This window comes from Corylus avellana, chromosome ca7 (assembly GCF_901000735.1).
Source record: "Corylus avellana chromosome ca7, CavTom2PMs-1.0".
Lineage (NCBI taxonomy): Eukaryota > Viridiplantae > Streptophyta > Magnoliopsida > Fagales > Betulaceae > Corylus > Corylus avellana.
Window position 1 is genome coordinate 25,733,283 of NC_081547.1, and position 23,428 is coordinate 25,756,710.

The 23,428-nt window shown below is 34.9% G+C and overlaps 2 protein-coding genes across 3 annotated transcripts; both read right to left on the bottom strand.

Moving 5' to 3' along the window:
- Nucleotides 1-2,643: 2,643 nt before the first annotated feature.
- Nucleotides 2,644-10,760, bottom strand: LOC132188389 (chorismate synthase, chloroplastic). The gene is made up of 13 exons (XM_059602825.1): nt 10,476-10,760; nt 8,433-8,583; nt 8,155-8,231; nt 8,017-8,075; nt 7,176-7,259; nt 6,804-6,896; nt 6,028-6,108; nt 5,688-5,819; nt 5,385-5,487; nt 5,134-5,228; nt 4,945-5,010; nt 4,093-4,177; nt 2,644-3,242 (listed from the first exon to the last, which is right to left on the bottom strand). Exons 1-13 carry the CDS (start codon nt 10,615-10,617, stop codon nt 3,046-3,048), a joined length of 1,365 nt encoding a protein of 454 aa, XP_059458808.1. The 5' UTR covers nt 10,618-10,760; the 3' UTR covers nt 2,644-3,045.
- Nucleotides 10,761-12,318: 1,558 nt separating this feature from the next.
- On the bottom strand, nt 12,319-21,821 carry LOC132187606 (aminodeoxychorismate synthase, chloroplastic). Of its 2 annotated transcripts, XM_059601965.1 has the most exons (14): nt 21,780-21,821; nt 20,758-21,163; nt 20,143-20,274; nt 19,658-19,725; nt 18,442-18,506; nt 18,253-18,319; nt 17,283-17,543; nt 17,093-17,192; nt 16,343-16,671; nt 15,449-15,528; nt 15,106-15,208; nt 14,064-14,146; nt 13,142-13,756; nt 12,319-12,967 (listed from the first exon to the last, which is right to left on the bottom strand). In XM_059601965.1, exons 2-14 carry the CDS (start codon nt 21,086-21,088, stop codon nt 12,487-12,489), a joined length of 2,715 nt encoding a protein of 904 aa, XP_059457948.1. In that variant the 5' UTR covers nt 21,089-21,163; nt 21,780-21,821; the 3' UTR covers nt 12,319-12,486. The 2 variants fall into 2 exon arrangements, with proteins under 2 accessions (XP_059457948.1, XP_059457949.1); XM_059601966.1 differs by lacking the exons at nt 20,758-21,163; nt 21,780-21,821 and having other exon boundaries at nt 18,442-18,526; nt 20,143-20,164.
- Between the last annotated feature and the right edge of the window lie 1,607 nt (nt 21,822-23,428).

The following is a 23,428-nucleotide window of genomic DNA, read 5'->3' on the forward strand; positions in this document are numbered from 1 at the left end:
CCTTATAATTGCTCTTGTAAATCTAATGATCTCTCTCTCTCTCTCTCTCTTAATTTACAGAAAGGAGAGAGATTTGAGAGGGGGGATTAGGTAAAACTATCTCCAATAGTATTATACATTTATTTTATTTGGCCGATGTGGCAATCCAATAAACTCTTGAATCCAATAAACTCTTGATATATATATATATATATATATATATATATATATATATATTTTACAATGACTGATTTAGGATGGAGTTGGTATAATGGTGTAGTATATAGCAAAACTTCAGATAAAAATGGGCATTGACATGTTTGCATCGTGGGATGGTAGTGGGATAAAAGCATAGTTTCTAACATTACTCTTAACGAAATCAGTTCATCAACTCATATTTTTGATTCAGTAATCGTATATATTACATCACTATGTTACTATGCTGACATGGCTTTGACAATCCTCTCCTAGATCAGCCCTTGCTTAAAAAAAAATCAATAGTGAATTGCCAATGTGACATCAACATGGTAAGATAATAGTTAAATAGTAGTGTGATATAAGCTAAGGCTTTATGGTTGAGTAATTTTAAATACTCAGCTCTCATTTTAGTCTCATTTTACCGAGTTGATAAAGCACTATATCTTTTATTACTTAAATATTTTATTTTTTAATGAAGACGGATTTAAAAGCTGATGTGCCACACTGTCATTTTAACATATAAGAGCATCTCAACAACATAGCTAAAAAAGAAATATTAGTTACATTTAGTTATTTTTGCCATTTTTTTTTTTTAAAAAATAGCTTCATATTAGCTATTTTATCTTAATTGCTACCGTAAATACTATAGCACACTAGATTGAATATAATATTATTTTAACTATTGCTTTTTCTTTGTTTGTTGTTTTGGGTATTCTCCTCCTTTTCACGATTAAACAATTTCTTCTTCTTCTTCCTCTTCCTCTCAAACATTTATTTCTTCTCATCCCGAACAAGTTTCAACAGACCCTAACCCTGTCCTCTCTGTTAAAAATTCTACCTCTGACCACTGCACATCTATAGCCACGAAATTTTTTTCTTCTTTCTCTTCTCTCCCTTCTCTCCCTCTTTCTCTTCTTCTCTCATTCACTAAAACAAACTCTCATCTTCACCGCATCAATTTTTTTCACAGCTCTCTTTCCTCCCTCCAGTCCCTTTCTCCTACCCATTTGGTTTCGCAGCTCTCTCTCCTCCCTCCAAAAGTTGTGATCTTCACCGCATCAATTTTTGCTATGTGTGTATGCATATGAGAGATGGGAAAGAAAAGGGAAAGATAAAAAATAATAAAATAATATTAAAAAATAATATTTAATTAGAAGATGATTAAAATAGATGTTTTGTTGGAGTGTATAGGAAAAACTAGTAGATAAAAAAAAAAAAAAAAAAAAAAAGTGTATTTTCAGTAGCTAAAATAAAAGGTGTTGCTGGAGATGCTCTGAAAATACTCGTGTGAGTTTGAAGTGTGTAAGCTTTGTGGTGACTGTGATGGAGGGGTCGAAATAGGAAAGAAGTATTTGCTGGTCTCTTTTGGGCCAGGCCTTTGTGGAACAAGCTAGCCATACATCTAACATTTCAAGCTAGCCCAAGTTCTTAAACCTTCTATGGTTTTAGGCCACATCGTTATACCAGCAGGCCTCCCCTCCTCCAACAGATGCAAATTTGAGTCAACTCCAAACTCGGCATATTTGGACTTTTTTTATAAAAAAAAATTGGCAAATCCGGCCTAGTTTGGAGAAAATTTCCTTCAACATATTTCAATAGGTGACAAATGTTATCTCTCATATATATTTTTTAAAATATTTTTAAGAGTAATTTATTGCTATTCTACTAATCTAAGAACCTAAATATTAATTTTTGAGAAACTCAAATATATTGAATAACACTTGTCACTTATTGAAATAAGTTGAAGGAAATTTCTTTCAAACGGGTTTGGAGGAATTTGTGTCATTTTTTTAATGGGCAAGAGAAATAGAAATACAAGAGAAACTCGATAAGAAGCAAACAAAAACAGCATTAACTTGACTAGGGGTAAAAAAAAAAAGGACTTTACTGTCTTGATCGTGTTACATGCATTAACTCAAGAATAGGATCATTTCCACTACTTGAAATGTAGAGAAATTATCTCTTAGTTCAGATTTTATTTTGTTGTATTTAATGATGTACATAGTACCATGTTATTTAAAATTTTAAATGACATGATAGCATATTTAATATACCATTGGTAAATAAAATATAATTAGGACCATAAAATATTTTTATCTCCCATTCACTTGAAAGTTGAAATGAAAGAGACCTTGATAATTAACTAGATGGAACTCCAAAAAAATAAAAAAATAAAAAAAATCATAAGTCTTAATTAACTCATCGATTCATGATTTAAGTGATTCATTATATGTTGGGTTTTCTTCGTTTTTAACATTAGGCACTCTCTTTTTCTCTCAGGTTGAGGTAGATATTGGAAGAAAGCAAGAATATATATATATATATATATAACCATTTCTCATGATACCTTGATATCAGTGATAAGAAAACATTTATATGTATTTATTGGTAAATTAAACTCATAAAAATATATGAAAAACAAACAGAGATATTATATAGGAAATATATTGGGTTTATTGACACAAATTATCGGAAACTACTCCCTTTCATAATAACCAGTTAACTGGGTTGTGCAATTCTGGAGAATACACATTCTTACAACCATACCCCCATATTCAATAGCATTAGAGTGGGGAGAAATAAAGGCAAGGATCCTTTAGATTCCAGAAAAAAAGAGCCTTAGGCTTATTATTTTACATTACTTCTACCAAAAAAATTATTATAAGAAAATTTTGACAATGACTGGTCCAAGAGTAAGAGTTAGTTGATACTGCTACATCAGCATTGTGAGATATATATAAGATAGAAATGCAGTATATAGCATTACTCTAAAATACAAACAAATAAAAAGCGCAGCTCTCAATCACCCAACCACAAAGTCATGGGTTGTGCCATCCTTTGATGTTGACATTCATACGCACGTGTGATCTATGGCTCGTGTCTCGTGCCCACTTCAACGAGGACCTCGTCCTCGTCCTCGTCCTCGATGTACTCATCATCTTGCCTTGGCAAAAGCAAGGGTTCTTGTAGATCTGGGTTGATTGGAAACAGATTACATTGTGCATGTTGTGCCATCAATTGATCCACAAGCACCAGGGCTACCATGGCTTCTACCATTGGTACAGCTGCATCACCATTCCAAACAAACAAACAAACTTTAAAAGTGAAAATTTTCCTTCAAAATAAATCTAGGGGAAAACAAGTCATGAAAATATATTAATTAAGAATCTGATATACTTCTTAATACAAGGTCCGATCATTGATGATCATGGTTCTCAAGAACTCTCTAGCCATTGTGCATATCACTGGATCAAGTTCACAAAGACTTGCTAAACCCCCTACTTTTAGAACTTTTTTATTTATTTATTTTTTTTATTTTTTATCAATTGGTAAGATGCACATGCACAAAATGGGCCCTAGATTCACAATCTCATCCTCCATCTCGTTCTTATGAGTGAAAAAAAGTGCCATTTAAAATAGAGTTCATTATAAATTTTTGGAGCTTAGATATGAAATGATGGGAAACAAATCACCATTTCTTATATTCCACCATCAATGTCGATAGATGACGGGGCTAGCAATGATCCAATGGCTTCTACAATTGGTATGGGCACACTTATCAGATGCAGGGGTTTTATTGTCAATTTGAACATGTGTATCGCATGTGACCCATTTCTGTCGGATTTAAAAGAAAATCCTAACAAAGTGGGCTAAATGAAAGGACTACTTTAAATTTGGAGGAAATTACAAATTTGGTGGTAGTTTAAGGGAAGGTAAGTGTAATTTTCCCAAAATAGTTTTAGATGATTAATTTAAGCAAAGAAAAACACAAAAAATCCTGGGGTAAGATGCGGTGAGTCATTATTGTCAACTGCAAGAATTGCCGGCGAAAAGGGCAAAAAAGAAGGAAAACGTTTAACTCTAAAGAGAGGCCTAGGTGGTGAATTAAATTTGATGTATCAAATAGGAACATACCTCGTGGGACAACACAAGGATCATGACGACCACGAGCTATTAGTTCCATCTCTTTTTTGTCTCTAGCAACTGTACGCTGCTTCTTCTGCACAAGCATCATAAAAATAAATCCATTGAGATTATTTATCTGCAAAAGCTAAAAAGAAACGCCATTTAAGGTGTTCCTTGTTGGACTAGAAGACTATCTAGGAAATAGAATGCCTTGAATTAGCTTTTGCTAAGCCTAGGGCTATTTAGTTATTTATTACATCATTTTGACTATACTAGACAGTGCTTTTATTTAACGGTGTAGTACCTAAGCATGATTTGATCAACCTATGATGGAAGACTTATATTTATGATTAGCTTATAGTGAGACTTCAGCTTTGGTAAATTATTAGAGCATTCACATTGGTTTATGCATATTTTTATGCAAAATGGCTAATCAAAACCCACTTAATCTAGTTTAGCTAATGAGTTTTAGGCCACCTCAACTTTGTCCAAAAAGCTGCCTTTTCAACCTAGAAAGTAGTAGAAACAGTGGGCTTACTTTGTGACATACATTTTGCAGGAAGATACACATTAGTTTATACCCTACAGCATGAATCCCACCTAGGATAACATACAAGTATATACACCAATAGTCATACCAAGTTGCATATACAACCTACACAAGGACTACAAGCCCTTTCAACTTACCACACCATATACCTAAAACAGAGTTTATCACTCCAAGTACTGGAAAAAAGATCATACCCTCTGTATGAATTGGGCAGCACAATAATGCAAATAATCAAGCCTACCCAATGGTTTGTGTGTGGGTGTGTGTGTTCATCTGCATGTGAGTAAAAGCGAGAGAGCGAGAGAGCTTACTGCAATGGTAGCTGTTGGCTTGAAAGCTACTCTCATATTTATGATTTCCCCATTCGATATTCCTCCCTGCTTGTCAACATAGGTCATCTTAGCAAACCACATTTTCTTAGAGGGAGAGAAAGAGAAGAAGAAAATCTTAACAATTCTCCCTGCATCTAGTAACAACTAATTTAATTACACAACAAATACCTGTATCCCACCAGAGCGGTTTGTTCTTGTCCTGATTTTTCCATGTTCATCAGTGTAGAACTCATCATTATGTTCACTGCCAGTCAAAGAAGTACCTAGAAAAGTTTTCACAGAAAAACTATTAAAAGACACTCATGGTGCATTGAAGACATACAAATTAAGCCTCTCAAGTAATCATTCTCCTGTGGCCCAGGTCAGTTTCAAAAATGAGATGGCAATAGTAGTTGAGACAACAATGTAAATTTCTCAACCTGCAAAGCCACTGCCAAACTCAAAGCCCTTTGTTGCGGGTAATGACATAACAGCTTTGGCCAGCTCAGCTTCTAGTTTGTCAAAGACTGGTGAGCCAAGCCCCTGACAAACAATAATGAAATTTCTACCTTCAGTTGAAGATATTACAATATTACATTAAAAAATAAATTTAATAATTTCAGCACTAAGTCAAGAACCTGCCCTCCAAAATTTCACAAATTGAGGTACAATAAACACATACAATTTTTTTTTTTTTTTATTATTATTACTATTTAATTATTTATTTGGGGGGGGGTTCTTACTGATGGGCAATCCCTCGCAATGCATGTAACAACACCGCCGATAGAATTTCCCCTCACCCGGACAGCATCTATAGCTTCAATCATCTTTTCAGCATATTCTGGATCTGGGCACCTAACAATATTACTCTCAATCTGGTAATTTTTAGTACAGGGAAAAGTCAGGCCAATGTATATTCAAGAAAAAAAAAATTAGGAAAACAGAAACTGGGGAATGAGAGAGACAGAGAGAGAGAGAGAGGATGAAGATGTGGGCCAGGAATGCATAGCAACAATCCTATTTTTGTGGCTTGTTTGAAGGATCACAACAAAAAGATGTCAAAATTAACATCAGTTTTTTTACCTGATCAAGTGACAAAGTGTAATGATCAACCAAACCCTCCGGAAGTACAACCTTGTGAACTTTAGAGACATAAGCAAGAATCTGAAGACAAGAAACAAAAAAAAAAAAAAAAGTTTTAGAGAAGAAAGGAAAAAGAAAAAGAAAAACTCACAAACTACAACCAACAATATGATTGCAGTATATCACATTTTTATGGATGCACTCTACCGATAATATAGTTAAACTATGACACTGGACTGAAGAGGTTTCAGAGTTTACCACCCAACCAGTAGATATTTGCCCATGGAAATTAAGAGCTACCAATTATAATTACTTGTTTAGGAACATGTAACAGAGAGTTTGTAGTTACCAATGTCAGCATCAAGCCAAATTCAAACTTCTCTCAGCTAGCAGCATTTTCATTTTTGATAAGTGGAATCAACTCAACTCAACCAAGCCTTAATCCCAATTAAGTTGGGGCCAGCTCAATAGATCCTCACAACTAATTCGGGTTGGCCATATTTTGACACGGAGAATTGAGTGCAATAAATATATGCATCTATAAGATGACTAAACCAAATGAGTTTCCATGCATCATTATCATTATTTATTGTAACGCAATTGATAAAAAAGAAAAAAGAAACATGAAATGAACTTCAGGAATAGACAGAGACACCAAGAGGAGATCAAATTCACGAGCATCAACAAAAAAGTGTAAGCATTACACACCGAGACCCTCATAATCATAAAGAAAAAGACAAAACAGAGTTTTCTGCAACTCAACGAAATATACACACCTCAATTCCTGCAAGGGTCTTAAGGATTTTTTTGGCAACAGCCCCAGCAGCAACTCTTCCAATAGTTTCTCTTGCTGAAGATCTACCGCCACCCTTGAATTATAAAATGAACTAATATATAATTCGTCCAATAAAATTTGAATTTCCAAAATGCAAAACGAAGATGCTTCCTTTTCATCCCTGGTCCTTCTTCCATCCTCCCACTTTTCAAAATTACCATTGATCTGTGGGTCTATGTGAGTCCCACTCATGGACCCCATAGATTCAATGGTGATTTTAAAAAGTAGGAGGATGGGAGAAGGATTAGGGGAGGCTGTATTACATATCTCAATGCAAATAGCACCATTATACTTCAATGCCAAAAGACATTACCTGTATGGATCTGACACCATACTTCATGTCATAAGTTGCATCAGCATGAGAAGGCCTATAAGCCTTTGACATTTCACTGTAATCCTGAAAATTTTAAAAACATAATTATTGAAAATCTTCTGAGCACCAAAAAGGCAGCAAAACAATGTCAATTGAGTAATATGTTGCACAAGCATCAGCATAATGCATATGTGCCCCATAAACTGTAGACATAAGAACTTAACTTATATCATCCTAAACTGCGACTCACTAGATTTATATTCATATATCAATAACTAGCCAATACATTTGTTGATATAAAAATTCTAATCATTCATCCGAAGAAGAAAAAAAAAATAACTACCCAGTACACATCTTTCCACAGCCATTGAATTGCTTTACCATTATTTAGCCAAATGCATCTATTAATTAAGGGAATGTTTGGACACCTCAAAGAACATTAAAGCATTCCATTCTATTTTCCCCTCAAATAAAATAACATCAGTTCCCAGAAATGAATCCATCAATCAAGGCACCTTATAAAAGACAAAATAATATTGGAACAATTTCAATTTGAGACATCCTAGGAACAACCCTCAAGACCAAATCAATGGGAGGATTTTGCCTCCATGAGACATCCCAATGCACTCAGCATTACATTTGTCCAGTTGAAAGAAACCTTCACATAAAGAACCCATAATAGGTGCCCGAAAATTTAGAGCCAGTTCAAATACAGACTGCATGAAGAATGAAAAAACACCCAGGAAAGATATGTCTATTAACCATCCAAAATAGTTGCCTATCCTCTAAGTATTTCCCTACAAACCCATTACATTATAAACATATAGCATTAAATACTCACATGTCCTCTCTGATCAGTGTTGGGTACAAGTACAAGGATTGGCGTTCCAGTAGTAAGTCCTGCAGTTGAAAAAGATTTTCCAGCTGAGTGCCACAAAAGAAAAAGTTATTAAATGACAATGACAACAAAGATCTTAACCTTCAGAAACGCCTGATAGTATCCGGCATGTATCAGTCTCCTTCCTCGGGGTAGTAATTCGACTCTGGCCTGGCCTCCTGAACACAACATCTTTAACAGATTAATCCCCAAAAAAATTTATCATCAATAGAAATCAGTGTCCCAGTATTTCTAACTCTACTGGTTCCAACTCACATGGAAGACACATCAATATATCATACAAATGCTATTGGGTAAGTAAGGACACAATGCTCATCAGTAAGGAATATAATGAAATGCGAGTCCATAACATCCACTACCTTCTGTCGAGTTCGAATTGCATATCGGCTTCTGAGAGGGGAAGTCTAGGAGGGCATCCATCAATGATACAACCAACACCACCCCCATGAGATTCTCCAAAAGTTGTTACGCGAAAATAATTCCCAAATGTACTGCCAGCAGCTTGAATCTCTGTTATTCAGCATTAACAATGTCAGAATCCAAAACTTCCAACTTATTAGTCCAATGCTCCAATCCCATTACTCCCATTTCTTTATTTTTCTTTTCTTTGCTTTAATAAATAACCCAATTTAGAGCTTTCCTAACTTTCATTATAAAGTCCAGTTTTACCTACTAACTATGCAATGTGGGACTTAACACCTATGACTACCCTTATAAACCACTTACTCTACGTGAACTTTTTCCCATCTTCCCAATATAGGACCAAGGTGTTACATTGTTTCTGGCTCTGAGCTTGTCTTCCACCCCCAAATCTCCAATGAAGTGACAAACATTTCTCTCAATCCCTGTCTCTGTGGTGTTCCTGTTAATGGGTTTTATCTTTTACATCACAAATTTCGTTTTTTATGGAGGATTCAATCGGGATGCAAAGCCCAGCTGGCGCTTTGAAGTCTTTGGTGGCTTTGGTAAAGTTTATGGGGTTCAGCAAAGGGAGTGCTTTTCCTATGCTTCGTCCCATTTGATGTTGAGGAGTGAGTGTGAACTTCTGTAAGAGAGAGACTCTCAAGGAGGAGGAATTAGGATCCTCTCCAATTCATTTGAACCAATAATATCGAGTTAATTATATTGCAAGAGTATTTTTGTCAATTCAAAAGTAAAATTGCAAAAATAGCCTTATAATATAATTAAATGAATATTATACCATTCAAATGAATTGAAGATGATCTTGTTTCCGGAAGAAGGGAGAGAGGAGAAATAATAAAAAAAAATAAAGTTCTCATTATTTTATTCCGTTCAATGTGCTACAATAAACTTTCATACATGAAAGCTAATGGTAGCAAAATGGTAGCCAAATGACTATTATATATGGCTACTCTGCTGGATGAGTAAAATGGCTAATAATAGTTAAATATAATCATTATGAGCCATTTAGAACATCTGCTGGAGATGCTCCAACACCGACCCTAAACACTTAAAAGGCCTATCAAATCCGTTGTAATAACCAATAAATTCCACCACAAGAGTAAATAAACACCAGTTGTGGTAGTAATGTTGATACAATTTGATACAATGGTAATAATGTTGATACTGATAGTGTGAACATAGTAGTTTAGAGAAGTCCATGAAGAAATTCTTAATATCTATATTTCACCATGCTCCTAACAGCATTTGGATATAATGACAGATTAAACGTGGAAATTAAAGAAAGGCTGCCTCAACATTTCTTGAGACAGATAATTATCTGGATTGAAGTGATCGGGTAAAATCCTATATGATGGCTCAAGATCTTTGGAACACTGTTGATCCACCACTGAACCTCTTAAGCAAGAAGATGATGAAGCTGTTTCTAAGGATCAGAGCAACAAGAATTTCGTGGCTTTACAGGTTATTCAAAATTCTTCTGGGCCAGACACAGTTGCTGAGATTGAGGAGATTAATTCTACAAATGTTGCTCGGAATACTTTGGCAGAAGAGTGTAACATGCCCAACAATATTAACATTACTCCCATTTCTTTATTTTTCTTTTCTTTGCTTTAATAAATAACCCAAATTTCTAGCGTTAAATTCCATTTCAAAGCAAATAGAGTCGACCCAATTCACACTGATGGATGAGTCAAAGAAATAATCAGTTTAATCAAGAGAGAAATTGGGGCTAATGTTATGTGGCAGGGATTTTGCAATAATATATTATTCTTTTACATGGCCTTTGCTTGACTTATGAGAACTTTAGGCCAGCATCAGTTATCAATTAGCATTGCACATTAGCAAATCTCAGACAGCAAATTGAAAAATACCAAGGAATTAATTTAAGAAATAAAAACAACTGTAAATAACAATGATTAAGCAAATGATCAAGTTGCATAAAAACATAAACAGTAGAGAGAGAGAGAGAGAGTACTAACGGAGCTTCTTTGGATTGCGGGTACGGATAGAGATGTGTACAGGGGAAGGATTAAGAGATGGAGGCATGTAAAAGAGTCCGGAGAAGCCATCGGTTCTTGAGGCGCCCAGAAATGGCTTCGTTGAGAGAGACGACCAAGCCATCGATCACTACCTCTCTCTCTCGTACACAGCAAACGAACACAGAGAGAGATTAGAGAGAAGGGTTGGTTGGTGAATTTGGTGGCTTTGCCTTTCGAAAATGTTTTTTATAGAACAAGCAACGGCCACCTACCCTCCATTTCCAAAGGGAAACATTTTTTTTTTTTTGTTTTTTTTACTCTTTTGCCCTTTTGGTGTGCTCGAGTTGTTTCTGTTCTGGGTTTGGTCATGGGGGTGGGTGGGTACACCGCACACCACTGAAAATGTTGGTGGGAAGGCGTGTGTGCTCGGGTTTTTTTTTTTTTTTTTTTTTCATTAATATATATATATATATAATTATAAAAAGGATAGAAATTTTTTTCAAACCAGATATCTAGCCTTTTTTTTTTTTTTTTTTAAAGGAAATTCATATCAGTCTCATTCATAAAAATCATCATGAGTATAAAGCTCTTACAAATAACCATAGCCAAAGCTACAAGGTTACAAGATGACATATTATACTCCAAACACAAAACCAATCCACTAACCCATGAATAAGCTACATATTAAAAAACATATATATGCCAAACAGACTCAAACTCATGTGTTTATAAACATTTAAAAGAGACATTAAATTTAGTCTAAGTTAATAAACTACTATTAATGATATTAAGAATTTTATGTATCTTTTAAATGTTTATAGACACATGTCACTATTTTAAATGGGTTAGAGGATATTTCTTTTTGGAGGAAATTTTTGTCCTTATAAAAATATCTTTTTTTTTTAGATTTTGCCAAACTCTTAATTCTGATTTTTTTTCTTGTTGGCCGAATAACTCATATATTACCCCTAAGGAGTAACTCAACCAGTTAAACCAAATCGGCTTCAATTCAAGAGAGGGCATACGGGTAACTAAACATGGAATCTTTTGCCTTTTAGAGATTCAAGGTTGAAATACTGTAATTCGGATATCCACCATGGTTTTCCTTTTTGGCTCCTCACTCGTCAGGCTCAGCTAGAAAAAACACATGAACAAATAAAAACAAAAGCCCCACATAAACAAAAATTCCAGTAAATCGAATTAATTTGACTGGATTCCTTAACATTTTAAGCTTTGAAATTTAATTAGGCGCTTCCTATTATTTTGCTACTTTTTATATAATTAAGACAGCCAATATGATTTTTAGCAAAAAAAAAAATCTACATTATTTTAGGAGCAATTCGGGTCAACTTGATCAATAATTCCAAACATTTGTGGCCGTTGATTTCCACTACATCTCTCCACTTACTCTCACAACTCAAGACCGTGTATAACGTTGTCCACTGGGGTCAGTGGGTCAAACATGTGTTCGGTACCATTACCAACAACCATGTGTCAACCAGAATATAGGAAGAAAAAAAAAAAAAAAAACTAGAATATTTAAAATTAATGAATTTTTTTCTGAAAAATTCCCAGTTTCTAAATTTTGCTCTTTGGGTACAGGGAAAAAAACTATAGAAATCTGTTACGATTCTATAGTTGAATGGATAGAAACAATCTGAAATTAATAATTAGATACCACGTTACGAGTTTGAGCCACAAATGGGGAGACTTGTATATTAGATTAAAATATGCTACAATCAAGTGAGTGCCAATAGAATGAACCGCCATAGATGTCAGAGAATTCAGAAACGTGGTGGGTTAAGAGTTTAACCAAATCAATATCCAACATCGAATCCCGATATCATCCAAAAAAAATTTCTTTTATTGTTTTGACAAAACAAATCATGTATCCTCCATTAATAAATCAAAGCTACACTACATATTGCTGCAGTTTTGCAGGCATGTAAAACTTTTCTTTAGTTCTATAAGACTATCAAATTTGGAAGTGGATAAGGTACAATGCATACCCCTAAAGAAATTCCATAACAGCCTTTGCTGGGGCACGTGTTTTCAAAATCATTTCTTCGTACTCATCTTCTGGGTTCGATAGAGCAACAATGGCCCCTCCAGCCCCTATTGAAGCTTCACCTTCATGGACAACTACTGTTCTTATAACGATATTCAGATCAAAAGTCTTGTTATATGAGAAAAATCCAATGGAGCCCGAGTAGATGCCTCGCGAACAAGTTTCAAGAGAGTCAAGTAGTTCCATTGATCTTAACTTTGGTGCACCTGTCATTGAACCACCAGGAAATGCAGCTCTGACACAATCAACTGCACTTACATCTGACCTCTTTTTCCCTCGAATTGTACTCACCATGGTATGAACAGTTGCGTATGATTCCACATCCATAAGATGGGGCACATGAACAGAGCCTGGCTCGCAGACACGACCGAGGTCATTCCTTAGAAGGTCAACAATCATTAAATTCTCTGCCTGATCCTTTTCACTGGGGAGAGAGAGAGAGTGTTATATCATAGCCTAGCATTCAATGAAACTTACCATAATAGATAAAGAAAGATCGATGTGAAATTCTGAGTAGTTATTTTTCTGTGAGTAAATTTAACATGGTTATACTAAAGGCAATATGTCATGCTGTTGAACAGAAGAAGAATCACATTACCTATATTGCAGTTGCAGCTTGCGTTGTTCATCTTCATCCACTGTTGCGCCACGAGCTACAGTACCCTTAATCGGCTTGGCTTCCAATGCACCATTTCTGTCCAGTTGCAGGAACCTCTCAGGGGAAGAACAGCAGATGCATAGATTTTCCTTTGAAAAATTAAGCCATGCAGCATATGGAGCCGGGTTTTTTTGTCTAAGGTGAAGGTAAAGTCCCAGAGAATCTATTTCCCCAATACTTTTTTTAATCTGAGATGTGAGACATAACTCGTAGCTTTCTCCATCTTTGATGTAGTTAAGACACTTTTCAACATTCTCCATATATTGCTCTCTGGATTTCTCAGCCTGAAAGCCTGCCTTAAATGGGGAAAAAGTTGCGGCCTCGAAAGTCTGCTCATCTAACCTTGCAGCAGAAGCTTTTAAGCTTAAAAGCTTCTCTTCTGTATCATCCAACCACGAAGTAGAAGAAATTCGTTCTTCTTGTAGAGACATTATGTACACATCATCGTTATGATGATCAATGACAACAATATTATCAGCAAAGAAAAAGCAAGCATCTGGAGTCCTGGATTTGTGGCAGTTAGATACCGCACCACATTCAACTTTAAGGTTATACCTGAGTGACAAGAAAATCAATATTAGCCTCTCTATGGACAACTTGACAGCTTTAAAATTTGAGCGAGAGTGAGTGAAGGAGAAAGTCTGCTGCTGTATCAGGTGGAAAGATAAAACATCCTTGGAGTTTTAACAACCACTTGTATAAAATAATGCATTGAAATTCATGTCATATAAAATTGGTTTTGTTTAGGCTTAAATTACAGAGGGCTTCATGCCACCAAATTCTAAAAGATGTTACAAGGAAGTGTTATTTAAATAGCATAATGATCAAAGAATATGAAACAAGAATAAACTCAACTGCATACCCTATATAACCAATATATCCGCAATGAAAGTCAAAAGGCAGCCCTTCATAGTCTTCCTCCTTGTACTTGAATGACAGAAGCTCCTGCCCAAAGATCATGCAAAAAATAAATATTTATCAAAACTAGATTAGTAAGCATATATTTTAGAACAAGAAACAAAGTTAAATTCTATGTAAAGTTGCATGTAATAAAAACAAATCAGATTCAAACTCATAGCATTTTGCATTCCTAACACTATGAATGAGATTAGAGTGCAGAATTACATTTCTCTATTTTTCCTGAATAATGTCCAAGCCCCAAGGGCATGTTTTCAATGTAGTTGTTCTGACCATAATATTTTCAGTCTGTCCATTACAGGTTTTTTTTTTTTTTTGATAAGTAATCAAAGATGTATTAAAAGCGTAAGGCATCTTTAGATACACAAGAAGTATACAAGAAAACTGAACATTACAGGTATAACAGTCATCATAAGAAAGAACATATTCCATGGCAAGGGTAAACACTTTATTGTTTACATTGACAAGGATGGGGACATTGGTAACACAAGAAGTATACGCTCATATCTTAGTGTATTTTATCTATTCAGTCATTGTTTACAAGTTGTGGGGATGCATGTACTTAAAAAAGGGAAAAAAATCTAACCGAAGTGGAAGGTATTTTGCAAATGCAACAATGAGAAACGATTCTTGCAAGTTATGGACTGATCCATAAAATTCAACACACCAAGATTGATAATGAAGTAAACCTTTCAATTTAAGGTTAAAAAAAGATGTAAATCTCTTCAAGTTATGTAAAACTTGATGTTGCAAGCTTGTCAATTTGGTCGCCACCTCTAGTGAGATACAGTCAATGTACAGACCAATACAATTTTCTAGACCTAATAGGTAAAAATCAATTTATTTATTTATTTTTTATGAAATACCCATGCATAAAACATACATCATCAGTAACTCAAGATTGCAGTAGAAGCCATATCCAGGTATCACATTCATCTCAAGTGCACACAAAGAAAACAACTATTTCAATCAAGTTCATCAAGTACCTGATTCAAAAAATCAAGAAAACCTTCTTCCAAGAATGTGTTTCTGGTACAGCCATGAGCATCTTCAATCAATAAATAACCTCCACCTTTAAAAGTCATATCACTGTAACGGATAAGTATATATCATTTTCCTGTATGATATTATAGTCTCATAACAAATGTATAAAACTCTACAACTATTTCTCCAAAATCCCCTAGGGGGAAGCTAGATCAAAGGAAACACATGAAAGCACAAAGTCAAGACCACAACTAGAAACTGGAAAATGTTCTCAAAAAAATGAAAAAGGAAAAAAGAAAAACTTGGACTTATTTGCATAAATTTCACGTGATTCATATTTCATACCTTTGATCAGACAATCTGTATGTCAACTGCTTCCAAAGAGATCCACCTTTTCCCCCCATGAATGAAAAGCGAGCTCTTTTCTAAACATTTAAGACAAAGTATGGAAAATTAGTCTTTTATCAGGGGAGAATAAAACAATGGAAAAAAAAAAAAAAGAATATGACAGTGTCGAAGATACAAGGAAAATACACACAGGTTTCGGAGAATTCAAACCTAGCTTATATTTTGAAAAATACGTAAACTCATTTTGAACAACCACCCATTTGAAGGCTTTGAACTACTTTTCCTACATAAATTCCAATTTTCTTAGTTAATGACGATCCATAGAGCCTACCATAATTTAATCAGGATTTAACGCTTAGTTGAGTTGAGTGAGCATCCATTGTTTGTTCCGCCGTTTGGAGGAGGGGGGATGCAAGTCACAATGTTTTAAATTTTTGTATGGTTGAAAAACCTAATATGGATGAGAAACAACTATCAAAATATTAATTGAAAGATTGCATTATCAAATTTCTGTAAGTTATACAATTGTTATAATGCAGAAATTTTTCAATCTCCACCATATGTCAATTTCTAGGCAGATTGAATACAATATCCATGGACACATCATAATGCTCCAAAGATCTGCCCCATTTCCTATCCATAATTGAAATCTGAATATTCAAAATAGTTTCCAAACATGTATCCTGTGACATTTTCTTAGTCATTACCATTTTTTTTAATAGGAAAAATTCCTGCCTAAAATCACAACATGGCAAGTAAGAGCATGTGATGCAAGAAAATCTTGCTTCAATTGGACCAGTAACCAGTAACTTTGTTAAGGACATAGGTAATGAAAAGTAAAAAAATTGTGTAGTTCAGTTAGTAAGAATAGTTATCAGGCAACAAACAAACCTTTTCCCTTGAAGAACTGTCCAACCAAAAGGTGTTCTCAGCTTTATTGTGTCCAAACAATTCACAAAATATATTTCTTGCCCCACCAACATGATTGGCCAAATGATCAAATTTCCTCCATTTCAATTTTAGAAACTTAACACCTGTGCTTGGATGCGAAAGATTTACCATACTGGACATGCCAAAATGACTCCTCTTCTCTGCATTGTGCACTAATTGGCTACTTTTAGAAGTTTCTCTATATAATTGCTCATCTGCATTACTCCCTAAATGCCTATTTCTGGAAACTTCTTTCAACAGTCGACTAGCACCGGGCACCTGCATGCGTGCTAAAAGAAGTTTACTGCTCAGATGAAATTGCAAGGCAATTATGTAAATAGCGCATGTGTACGTGTATGTTTGTGTACAATAGGAAAAACATGAAAGTTAATCATGGGTAGACCAGAAAAACACTATTGGGAAGAGTTAATCTTTGTTAGCAACAAGCCTGATAATTAACCATTTTGTCCTCATACAACCATTAAATCGGGAACCTCCGGAAAGGAAAGCCAGCCAAAATAAATTGGGTGTTTCTCTTGTATACTTCCTATATACATGAGTTGCGCCTTTATTGAATCTCCTTTACTTATAAAGATAAATTAAAGAATAAAAAATAAATTATATGTATTGAGAGAAAGAGAGAACAGATAAAAAGGAGTTTCACCAGACAAGAACAATGAATTAGCATATCTTAAAAGAGCTCCCGTTTACCAGTGTATGGCCTCGATCTCAACCAATAATCCTCTGTAATCTTCCTAAAGTTCTTGAATATTTGCCTCCCATGATATGTAGCAACACTTTCTGGATGAAACTGCAGGTCAAAAGAAAAGTTAAAAGTGTAGCACTCAAAGCAGCAGGTCTGAACAATTACAAATATTTATAGAATTACCATGTGACTCACCTGCAAACCATAATGCGGCCAGCAAGAATGCATGACGCCCATGAGAACTCTTCTGCTTTTATCAGACTGGACAGAAGGCCAACAACTTCCATTTTTAACTTCAGAAAAAGATTCAGTGGATCTTTCATAAGCATCTGAGGTAATGTTAGACTGCTGGGTCTCAAGAAAAGAAAGTGCATCACTGGAAGAGGTCCAAGCTATAGGAATGAGTTCCTTTGGGAGAGATTCAGCATCAATTACAAGTGAATGATATCGAACCACCTGCAATTAGTTTTAATTAACAATAGTTTAGGATCGATGCTGATAATTCCCTATGGGCCAAGGGAGCATCATATGCAGTTGCAGCTAAAACAGTTTCAAATGATTTTCCAACCTTCTGTGTGCTTAAAACACTTCCCAAACTGAAAAAAAATGATCATATCTTGCAAGACAGTGACTTCACTTATATTTCAGTCATATTTCAAATGTAAACTTCCAAGTTGTAACATATTAGGCTTTCCATCACTTCAACAAAAAAAATTAGGCTCTCCATGTGATTCCCATCTTAACAAACTTTAAGATATTATTTCTCATTAAAAATTTACATGTTGATCGTGCTTTTTAACTGTAAAATGTTTGTGCCATACTAAAATTACAGCACATGGTCATAAAAATGAAAAACCAGAATTTTTTATGAAATCTCCTACTGCGTGAATGCAATCAAAAGTGAACAAAAAACTGGAACATGTTGGGTTTTTCTTCTAGTATGTGTTATATCGGGCACAAAATGAAAGAAACAATGATGAATGAACAACAGAAAGTTGAGATCTTCTGTTAATACTACTTCAATGGCTAAATCCCTAATTTAAATGTAGGCTACAATAAACCCATGAGCATCACCATGTAAGTGGCATCAAATATAAGTTATTACAGAACTCTTTCCTTTCTATTACTTCTGGGAACTATGAGTTCTATATGAAGACAGACTGACCTTGAATCCTGAATTTCTGCCAGAAGGAATGTCATGAAACAGTTTGCAGCCATTATGCTGAATTTCACTGTATTGGACAAGGAATAAAGTTAGAATACCTTTTGAAAATAATTAATGATGATGAGATCAGTTGATTAAATAAACACTAAAATCAAAACCAAATAACCATGTGATGATGTTTAACCGTACCTTAGACGTCCATGGACTGGTTCAGATGCATGGACAACTTGAGCACCATGCACATAACCTAACGCCTGCCAAATCATAAGTCATTCTGAAGAAAAGTTACAACGGAAAATAGTGTATAACTGTTTTAAGAAGGCAAAACATGCATGAGGCATGATCCATGAGGTGAGAGACTAAGCCTAATGCTCTCCATGTTCAGACTTAAATTAGAGAGTTTTATTCATATGCAAATAATTGTATAATCCCATCAGTAAAGATTACATCTGATAGTGTGCAAAATGTCATGGATAAATTAATAAGAAACAGAGGAAGAAATACTGCAGCAAATATGACAGATACAATTTAAACGATTTGAGAGAGAGAGAGAGAAATGAGGGAAAGCTACATACTTTGATGCTGCTAAAAAAAATTAGACTCAAAAACCTTCAAGACCAAAAATTTCTAAAATGCAGGACCCATGATTTGTATACAAGTCAGCTGATCCTTTGGTATGGATCTTAGATATATATAGTTAAAAGCAATGCCTGAAGACTACTTAAGAATCTGCACATATATAAAATTGTTAAGGGAACCCTTTGAAGTTGTTTATTTTGATGGATTTTTTTTTTTCTTTTTGTTAAAACATTATACATGCACATAATCACAAATCTTAAACTTAACAATGAACTCATAGGAAAAACTAAGGTGAGGAGAAAATTAAACATAAGTTACAACCTAGAATCTCAATAATCAATATATCTTCGTAAAGCTTTGCTATAGTATTTTTGTGTGAATGTGCGTGCTAATGTGAATGTAGATATGTGTGTGAAACACATCCCAACCAATTATTATGTCTATGTCATATTGCCACAACAAATGAAGTGGTTATATATATGTTGGTTTTATACAATACACCACAATAAATATAGGAGCAAACTCTCGGAGGACCATTAGACTCTATGAGGTTGCTCAATACAATACATAAGCACCAATTTTAGAAAAACCTGTATTCTCAGTGAAACATGTGAATATGGCATAGAGCATAACTTAAAAATATTAGATAGGAATTAAAACAAATAATTTTTAGATGGGAATGAACAACTGTAACAGAAGGCTCCTAGAGCATATAAAATGGGATTAAGTAAACACATGATAATTGTAGACACATACATAGGATATTAAGATTAATTGGAAGATAAATTTATGATAGCCATATTGCAAGCACATTAAGCAGAAGTACCTGGTGTCCAAGGCAAACACCCAAAATAGGGATATCCCAGCACTCGAGCAGCAAACGAAGACATATTCCTGTAGGGTTGAAATAGTGTCTAAGCATATCACCATTAACGTTACTGAAAAAATATACAGAATCAAAGTACAACTCTAGTCATCTGTAATAATTCACACAATCACTTTTTGGTCCTAGGCAAGATCACAAAAAAGGCGTTCAGATTGCCATACAGCCATCTAGGCATGATATAGTGCTCCAGCAAGGATGTCAATTATATTGACAGCTCTCAGGAAAAAAGGCCTGTCAAAATTAGGCTTCCTCTGTCTTACTTGAGCCTAAAAGAAATCTTAAATGTGATCAGCACTACGCTCTTCCATATCCCCATGATAGCAAAACAGGGCATCAACTGCATATTTTTTACATGACTATCTCGTGCTATTATGGATGAAAATAATGGGAACAAAAAATTATACATCAAAATTCCATTCTCTCACCTATATCTGCTGGGCATGTTGGAGAACCTGGTCCTGGTGATATAACAATATTATCAAATGCATTTTCTTCATACAAGTAGTGGCAAACATCTTTCCAAGTCCATTCATCATTTCGCACCACCACAGGAGGCACTAGCACAATATCAAACAAAAATTAAAGATGTCAAAACAAGTTTTACCCAAGTCAATACTAACTTCTCATTTAACTATGTCCCCATCATCGTCATCAACCTTATTATCCCACAAGGGCCAATACATGAGAACGTGAAAGAAATGCTTCACATCAGTCATCACCCTATCTATATGGCCATATCAGTTCATAAACAAAATACACTTGTGACATATATTGGCTTCTATAGTTAGATAACCCAGAAGTTTCTTGTATTTGAAGCTATTCCATCATCAAGAGAGGACATGTTAATTATGGAACAACAATTATCTTTCCCATTAAGTATACTGAGCATATATAAAAGCACCATACAAAGATTCTCAAAATGAAGGATCCAACCCAATATAAGGCATTTTCCTTTCAATCTTCCAATATCCTGCTTGAAGTAACTTTTACAAAACCTCCTAATTAGACAACCAAAAATGAGAGAGAGAGAGAGCGCTTACACCCATTCACAATAGACAACTCTTGGTAAATATTGTATGTGTAGCTATCATAGTTGTCAATCAACAATGTCCTCACAAATTCTAGCTTCTGACTAGGCCTCTCCAGCTGTTTCTTTCCCATGCATGGCCCTTCTAATTTCCCAGGCATTAAATGGTTTGAAATGACCATTTGCCCAGGATCACGATCAGACTCTTGAATGCTGTCTTTTCTAGTGGAATAACCAACCCTTATAGAAGGTCTGGAGGCTAGTAGATTTACATTTGAACGCCGCAGACCCTCAACACAGGGATATTTGATCTCGGAACATGATGAACACAAAGTGAGATTCATATTTATCAACAAGGGGCCGGGAAACCCAAATTTTTATATGTGATCACACAACCTCCACCACCACCTCCACACCTTCTGCAAGATAAAAATGCTTACAATCAGATAATCACTCCATTTGTTAAAATTTTTGTTTTCTGTCCTTTACTTTCTATTCTCAAAACAAAAACATTAGTAAACAAACCAAACACAAAACACACACAAAACAGTTTTCTCAACACCTTTTTCAAATCAAAAACAAAACAAAAAAACACCCTCCAAAACACATTAACAAACATAGCCAATAAATAATTCCAAGTGAAGCAGCTTGATTTTCATGAGCGCATTTGAATAAGCTAATCTAACAAAAATCAACTTGATGTACACTGAAAATCTCTTTTTGTCAGTCTATATTTAATTTCCTCACATCAATGAGCACTGCAAAATTTCCGGAACCAGATTAGCTTGGCCAGACGGATCAATTAGTAACATTCAGGCTCTGTTCCAGTCCGAAATAACTCAGCATAAGCAATGTTTATCCGAAAGATTCAGATAAATATTCAGAAATATTATCAAACGCGTCTAATAAGCAAACGTATGAACACGCACATACTACATACCAACATATATGCGAAGCAATACATCGAGAAAGCATAATTTAAAGCCAGAATTTATTGAAACGAAAGGTTTAAGGAAGAGATGCTGGGACTCAAACCTCAGAGCATGGTGCCTCTGTAGAGAGGGGGGGGGGGTGAGGAAGAGAGGGAGAGAAAATAGGAGGATGGGGGTGGATGCGTTAAAAGGCGAAGAAGGGCGGTAGAATTAAAGAAGCAAGTGGGATCCACAATTTGGTGTAGAGGTGGGACCCACATAAAAGATATGGGCGGTCCAGATTCTCTAACATCATCATTGTACCGTGAAATGGACTCCTGTCACTGGAGTGGAAAGTAGAGGATCCTCGGCCGCCTCTCCTTGGACCTTCAAACTTTCTTTTCTGGGTAAACATAAACTTAAATTAAAAAGGGAAAAGGTCGTTTACAAATCTTGTCTCCTCCCTTGGCCATCTTCAATGGGGGATAGAAGAATGCGGCTTTTGAGCCTAAGATTTCCATATCAACTTTGTAAAATTTAATTTAAAAATCATAAAATAATTCAATTCAATGGTGAAGAACAAACCATAGGATGTGATAATAAACCCCACTTGTGTTCTTGATCTGTAAAGAAAGCGACAGTTCCGCGAGTTCTGTTTCCCGTTTTTCAATGCTAAAAGATCCCTGGACTTTGCATATTGTCGTTATTCATGCATGGAACGCTGCTATGTCACTAAGATTTATGCCGGAAATTGTAAAATATATATTTGACAGGAACCAATATTACAATTCTGACTTCCTATGCTAATTTAATAATTAAAATTTTCAAATATTTTCCAGACCTAATTTATATATATATATATATATATATTGGAAGGTTGGACACTATTCAAGCTTTTTCCCTTCCTTTTCTTTCGCTGTTAACAAATAACAACCTCTTCTTTCTTCACCAACTTTGTTGGGTTGGTGACTTGGTGGATCTCTTTCATCACCAACAAAAATTATTATTTTGTTGGTGAACCTCATTTCACGTCTCTGTGCGCAGCCGGGTCATTGAATTCTCGATTTTTTTTTTTTTTTTTATCACCACTATTAGTGTTTTATCAAACCGAATCTTTTTTACTTCATCTATTATAGTGACAATTATTCTTTATATTTGATAACTCTTCAGTCATCGGCAGAGATGGATTAATGAGGGGGACTGAGAGTGGCCTTAGTCCCCCTAAATTATAAAGAAAAAAAATAAAAAAAAAATAAAGGTATTTTTTGTCAATTAGTCTCTCCTCAGAAAGATTTTAGTCCTTGGTCTCTCTCCAAATTAAAAGATGGATCTGTCCCTAAGACTCATTGGTCTATACCCAGAAATGAATCATAAAAAAACAAAAGACCGACCAAAAATGACTCATTGGTCTAGCACACCATTATCACTTGTGCTCTGTTAATCCTATTAAAAATGCATTGAGAATTACATATTGTAAAGACAAATGTTAATTTAATAAACTGAATTTAAAGAATTTGGAAGAAACCCTTGTCCAATAATAATCGGCATCAATGCATTTTAGCAATTTTTTGGATTGGGAGGGACAACAATTAAACCTATAAATTGAGAAAAGACAATCATTAATCAAAGAAACCAAATCTAAACTCGTAAAAATGACCATGCATCATTAAAACCCAAAAGAGAGTAAAGTTTTAGGGAAAACTTTACTTCACTACCACGTGTTTTTAGAAGACACCGCAAAATTTTAAAAACTCTCAATTTAATCACATGAAC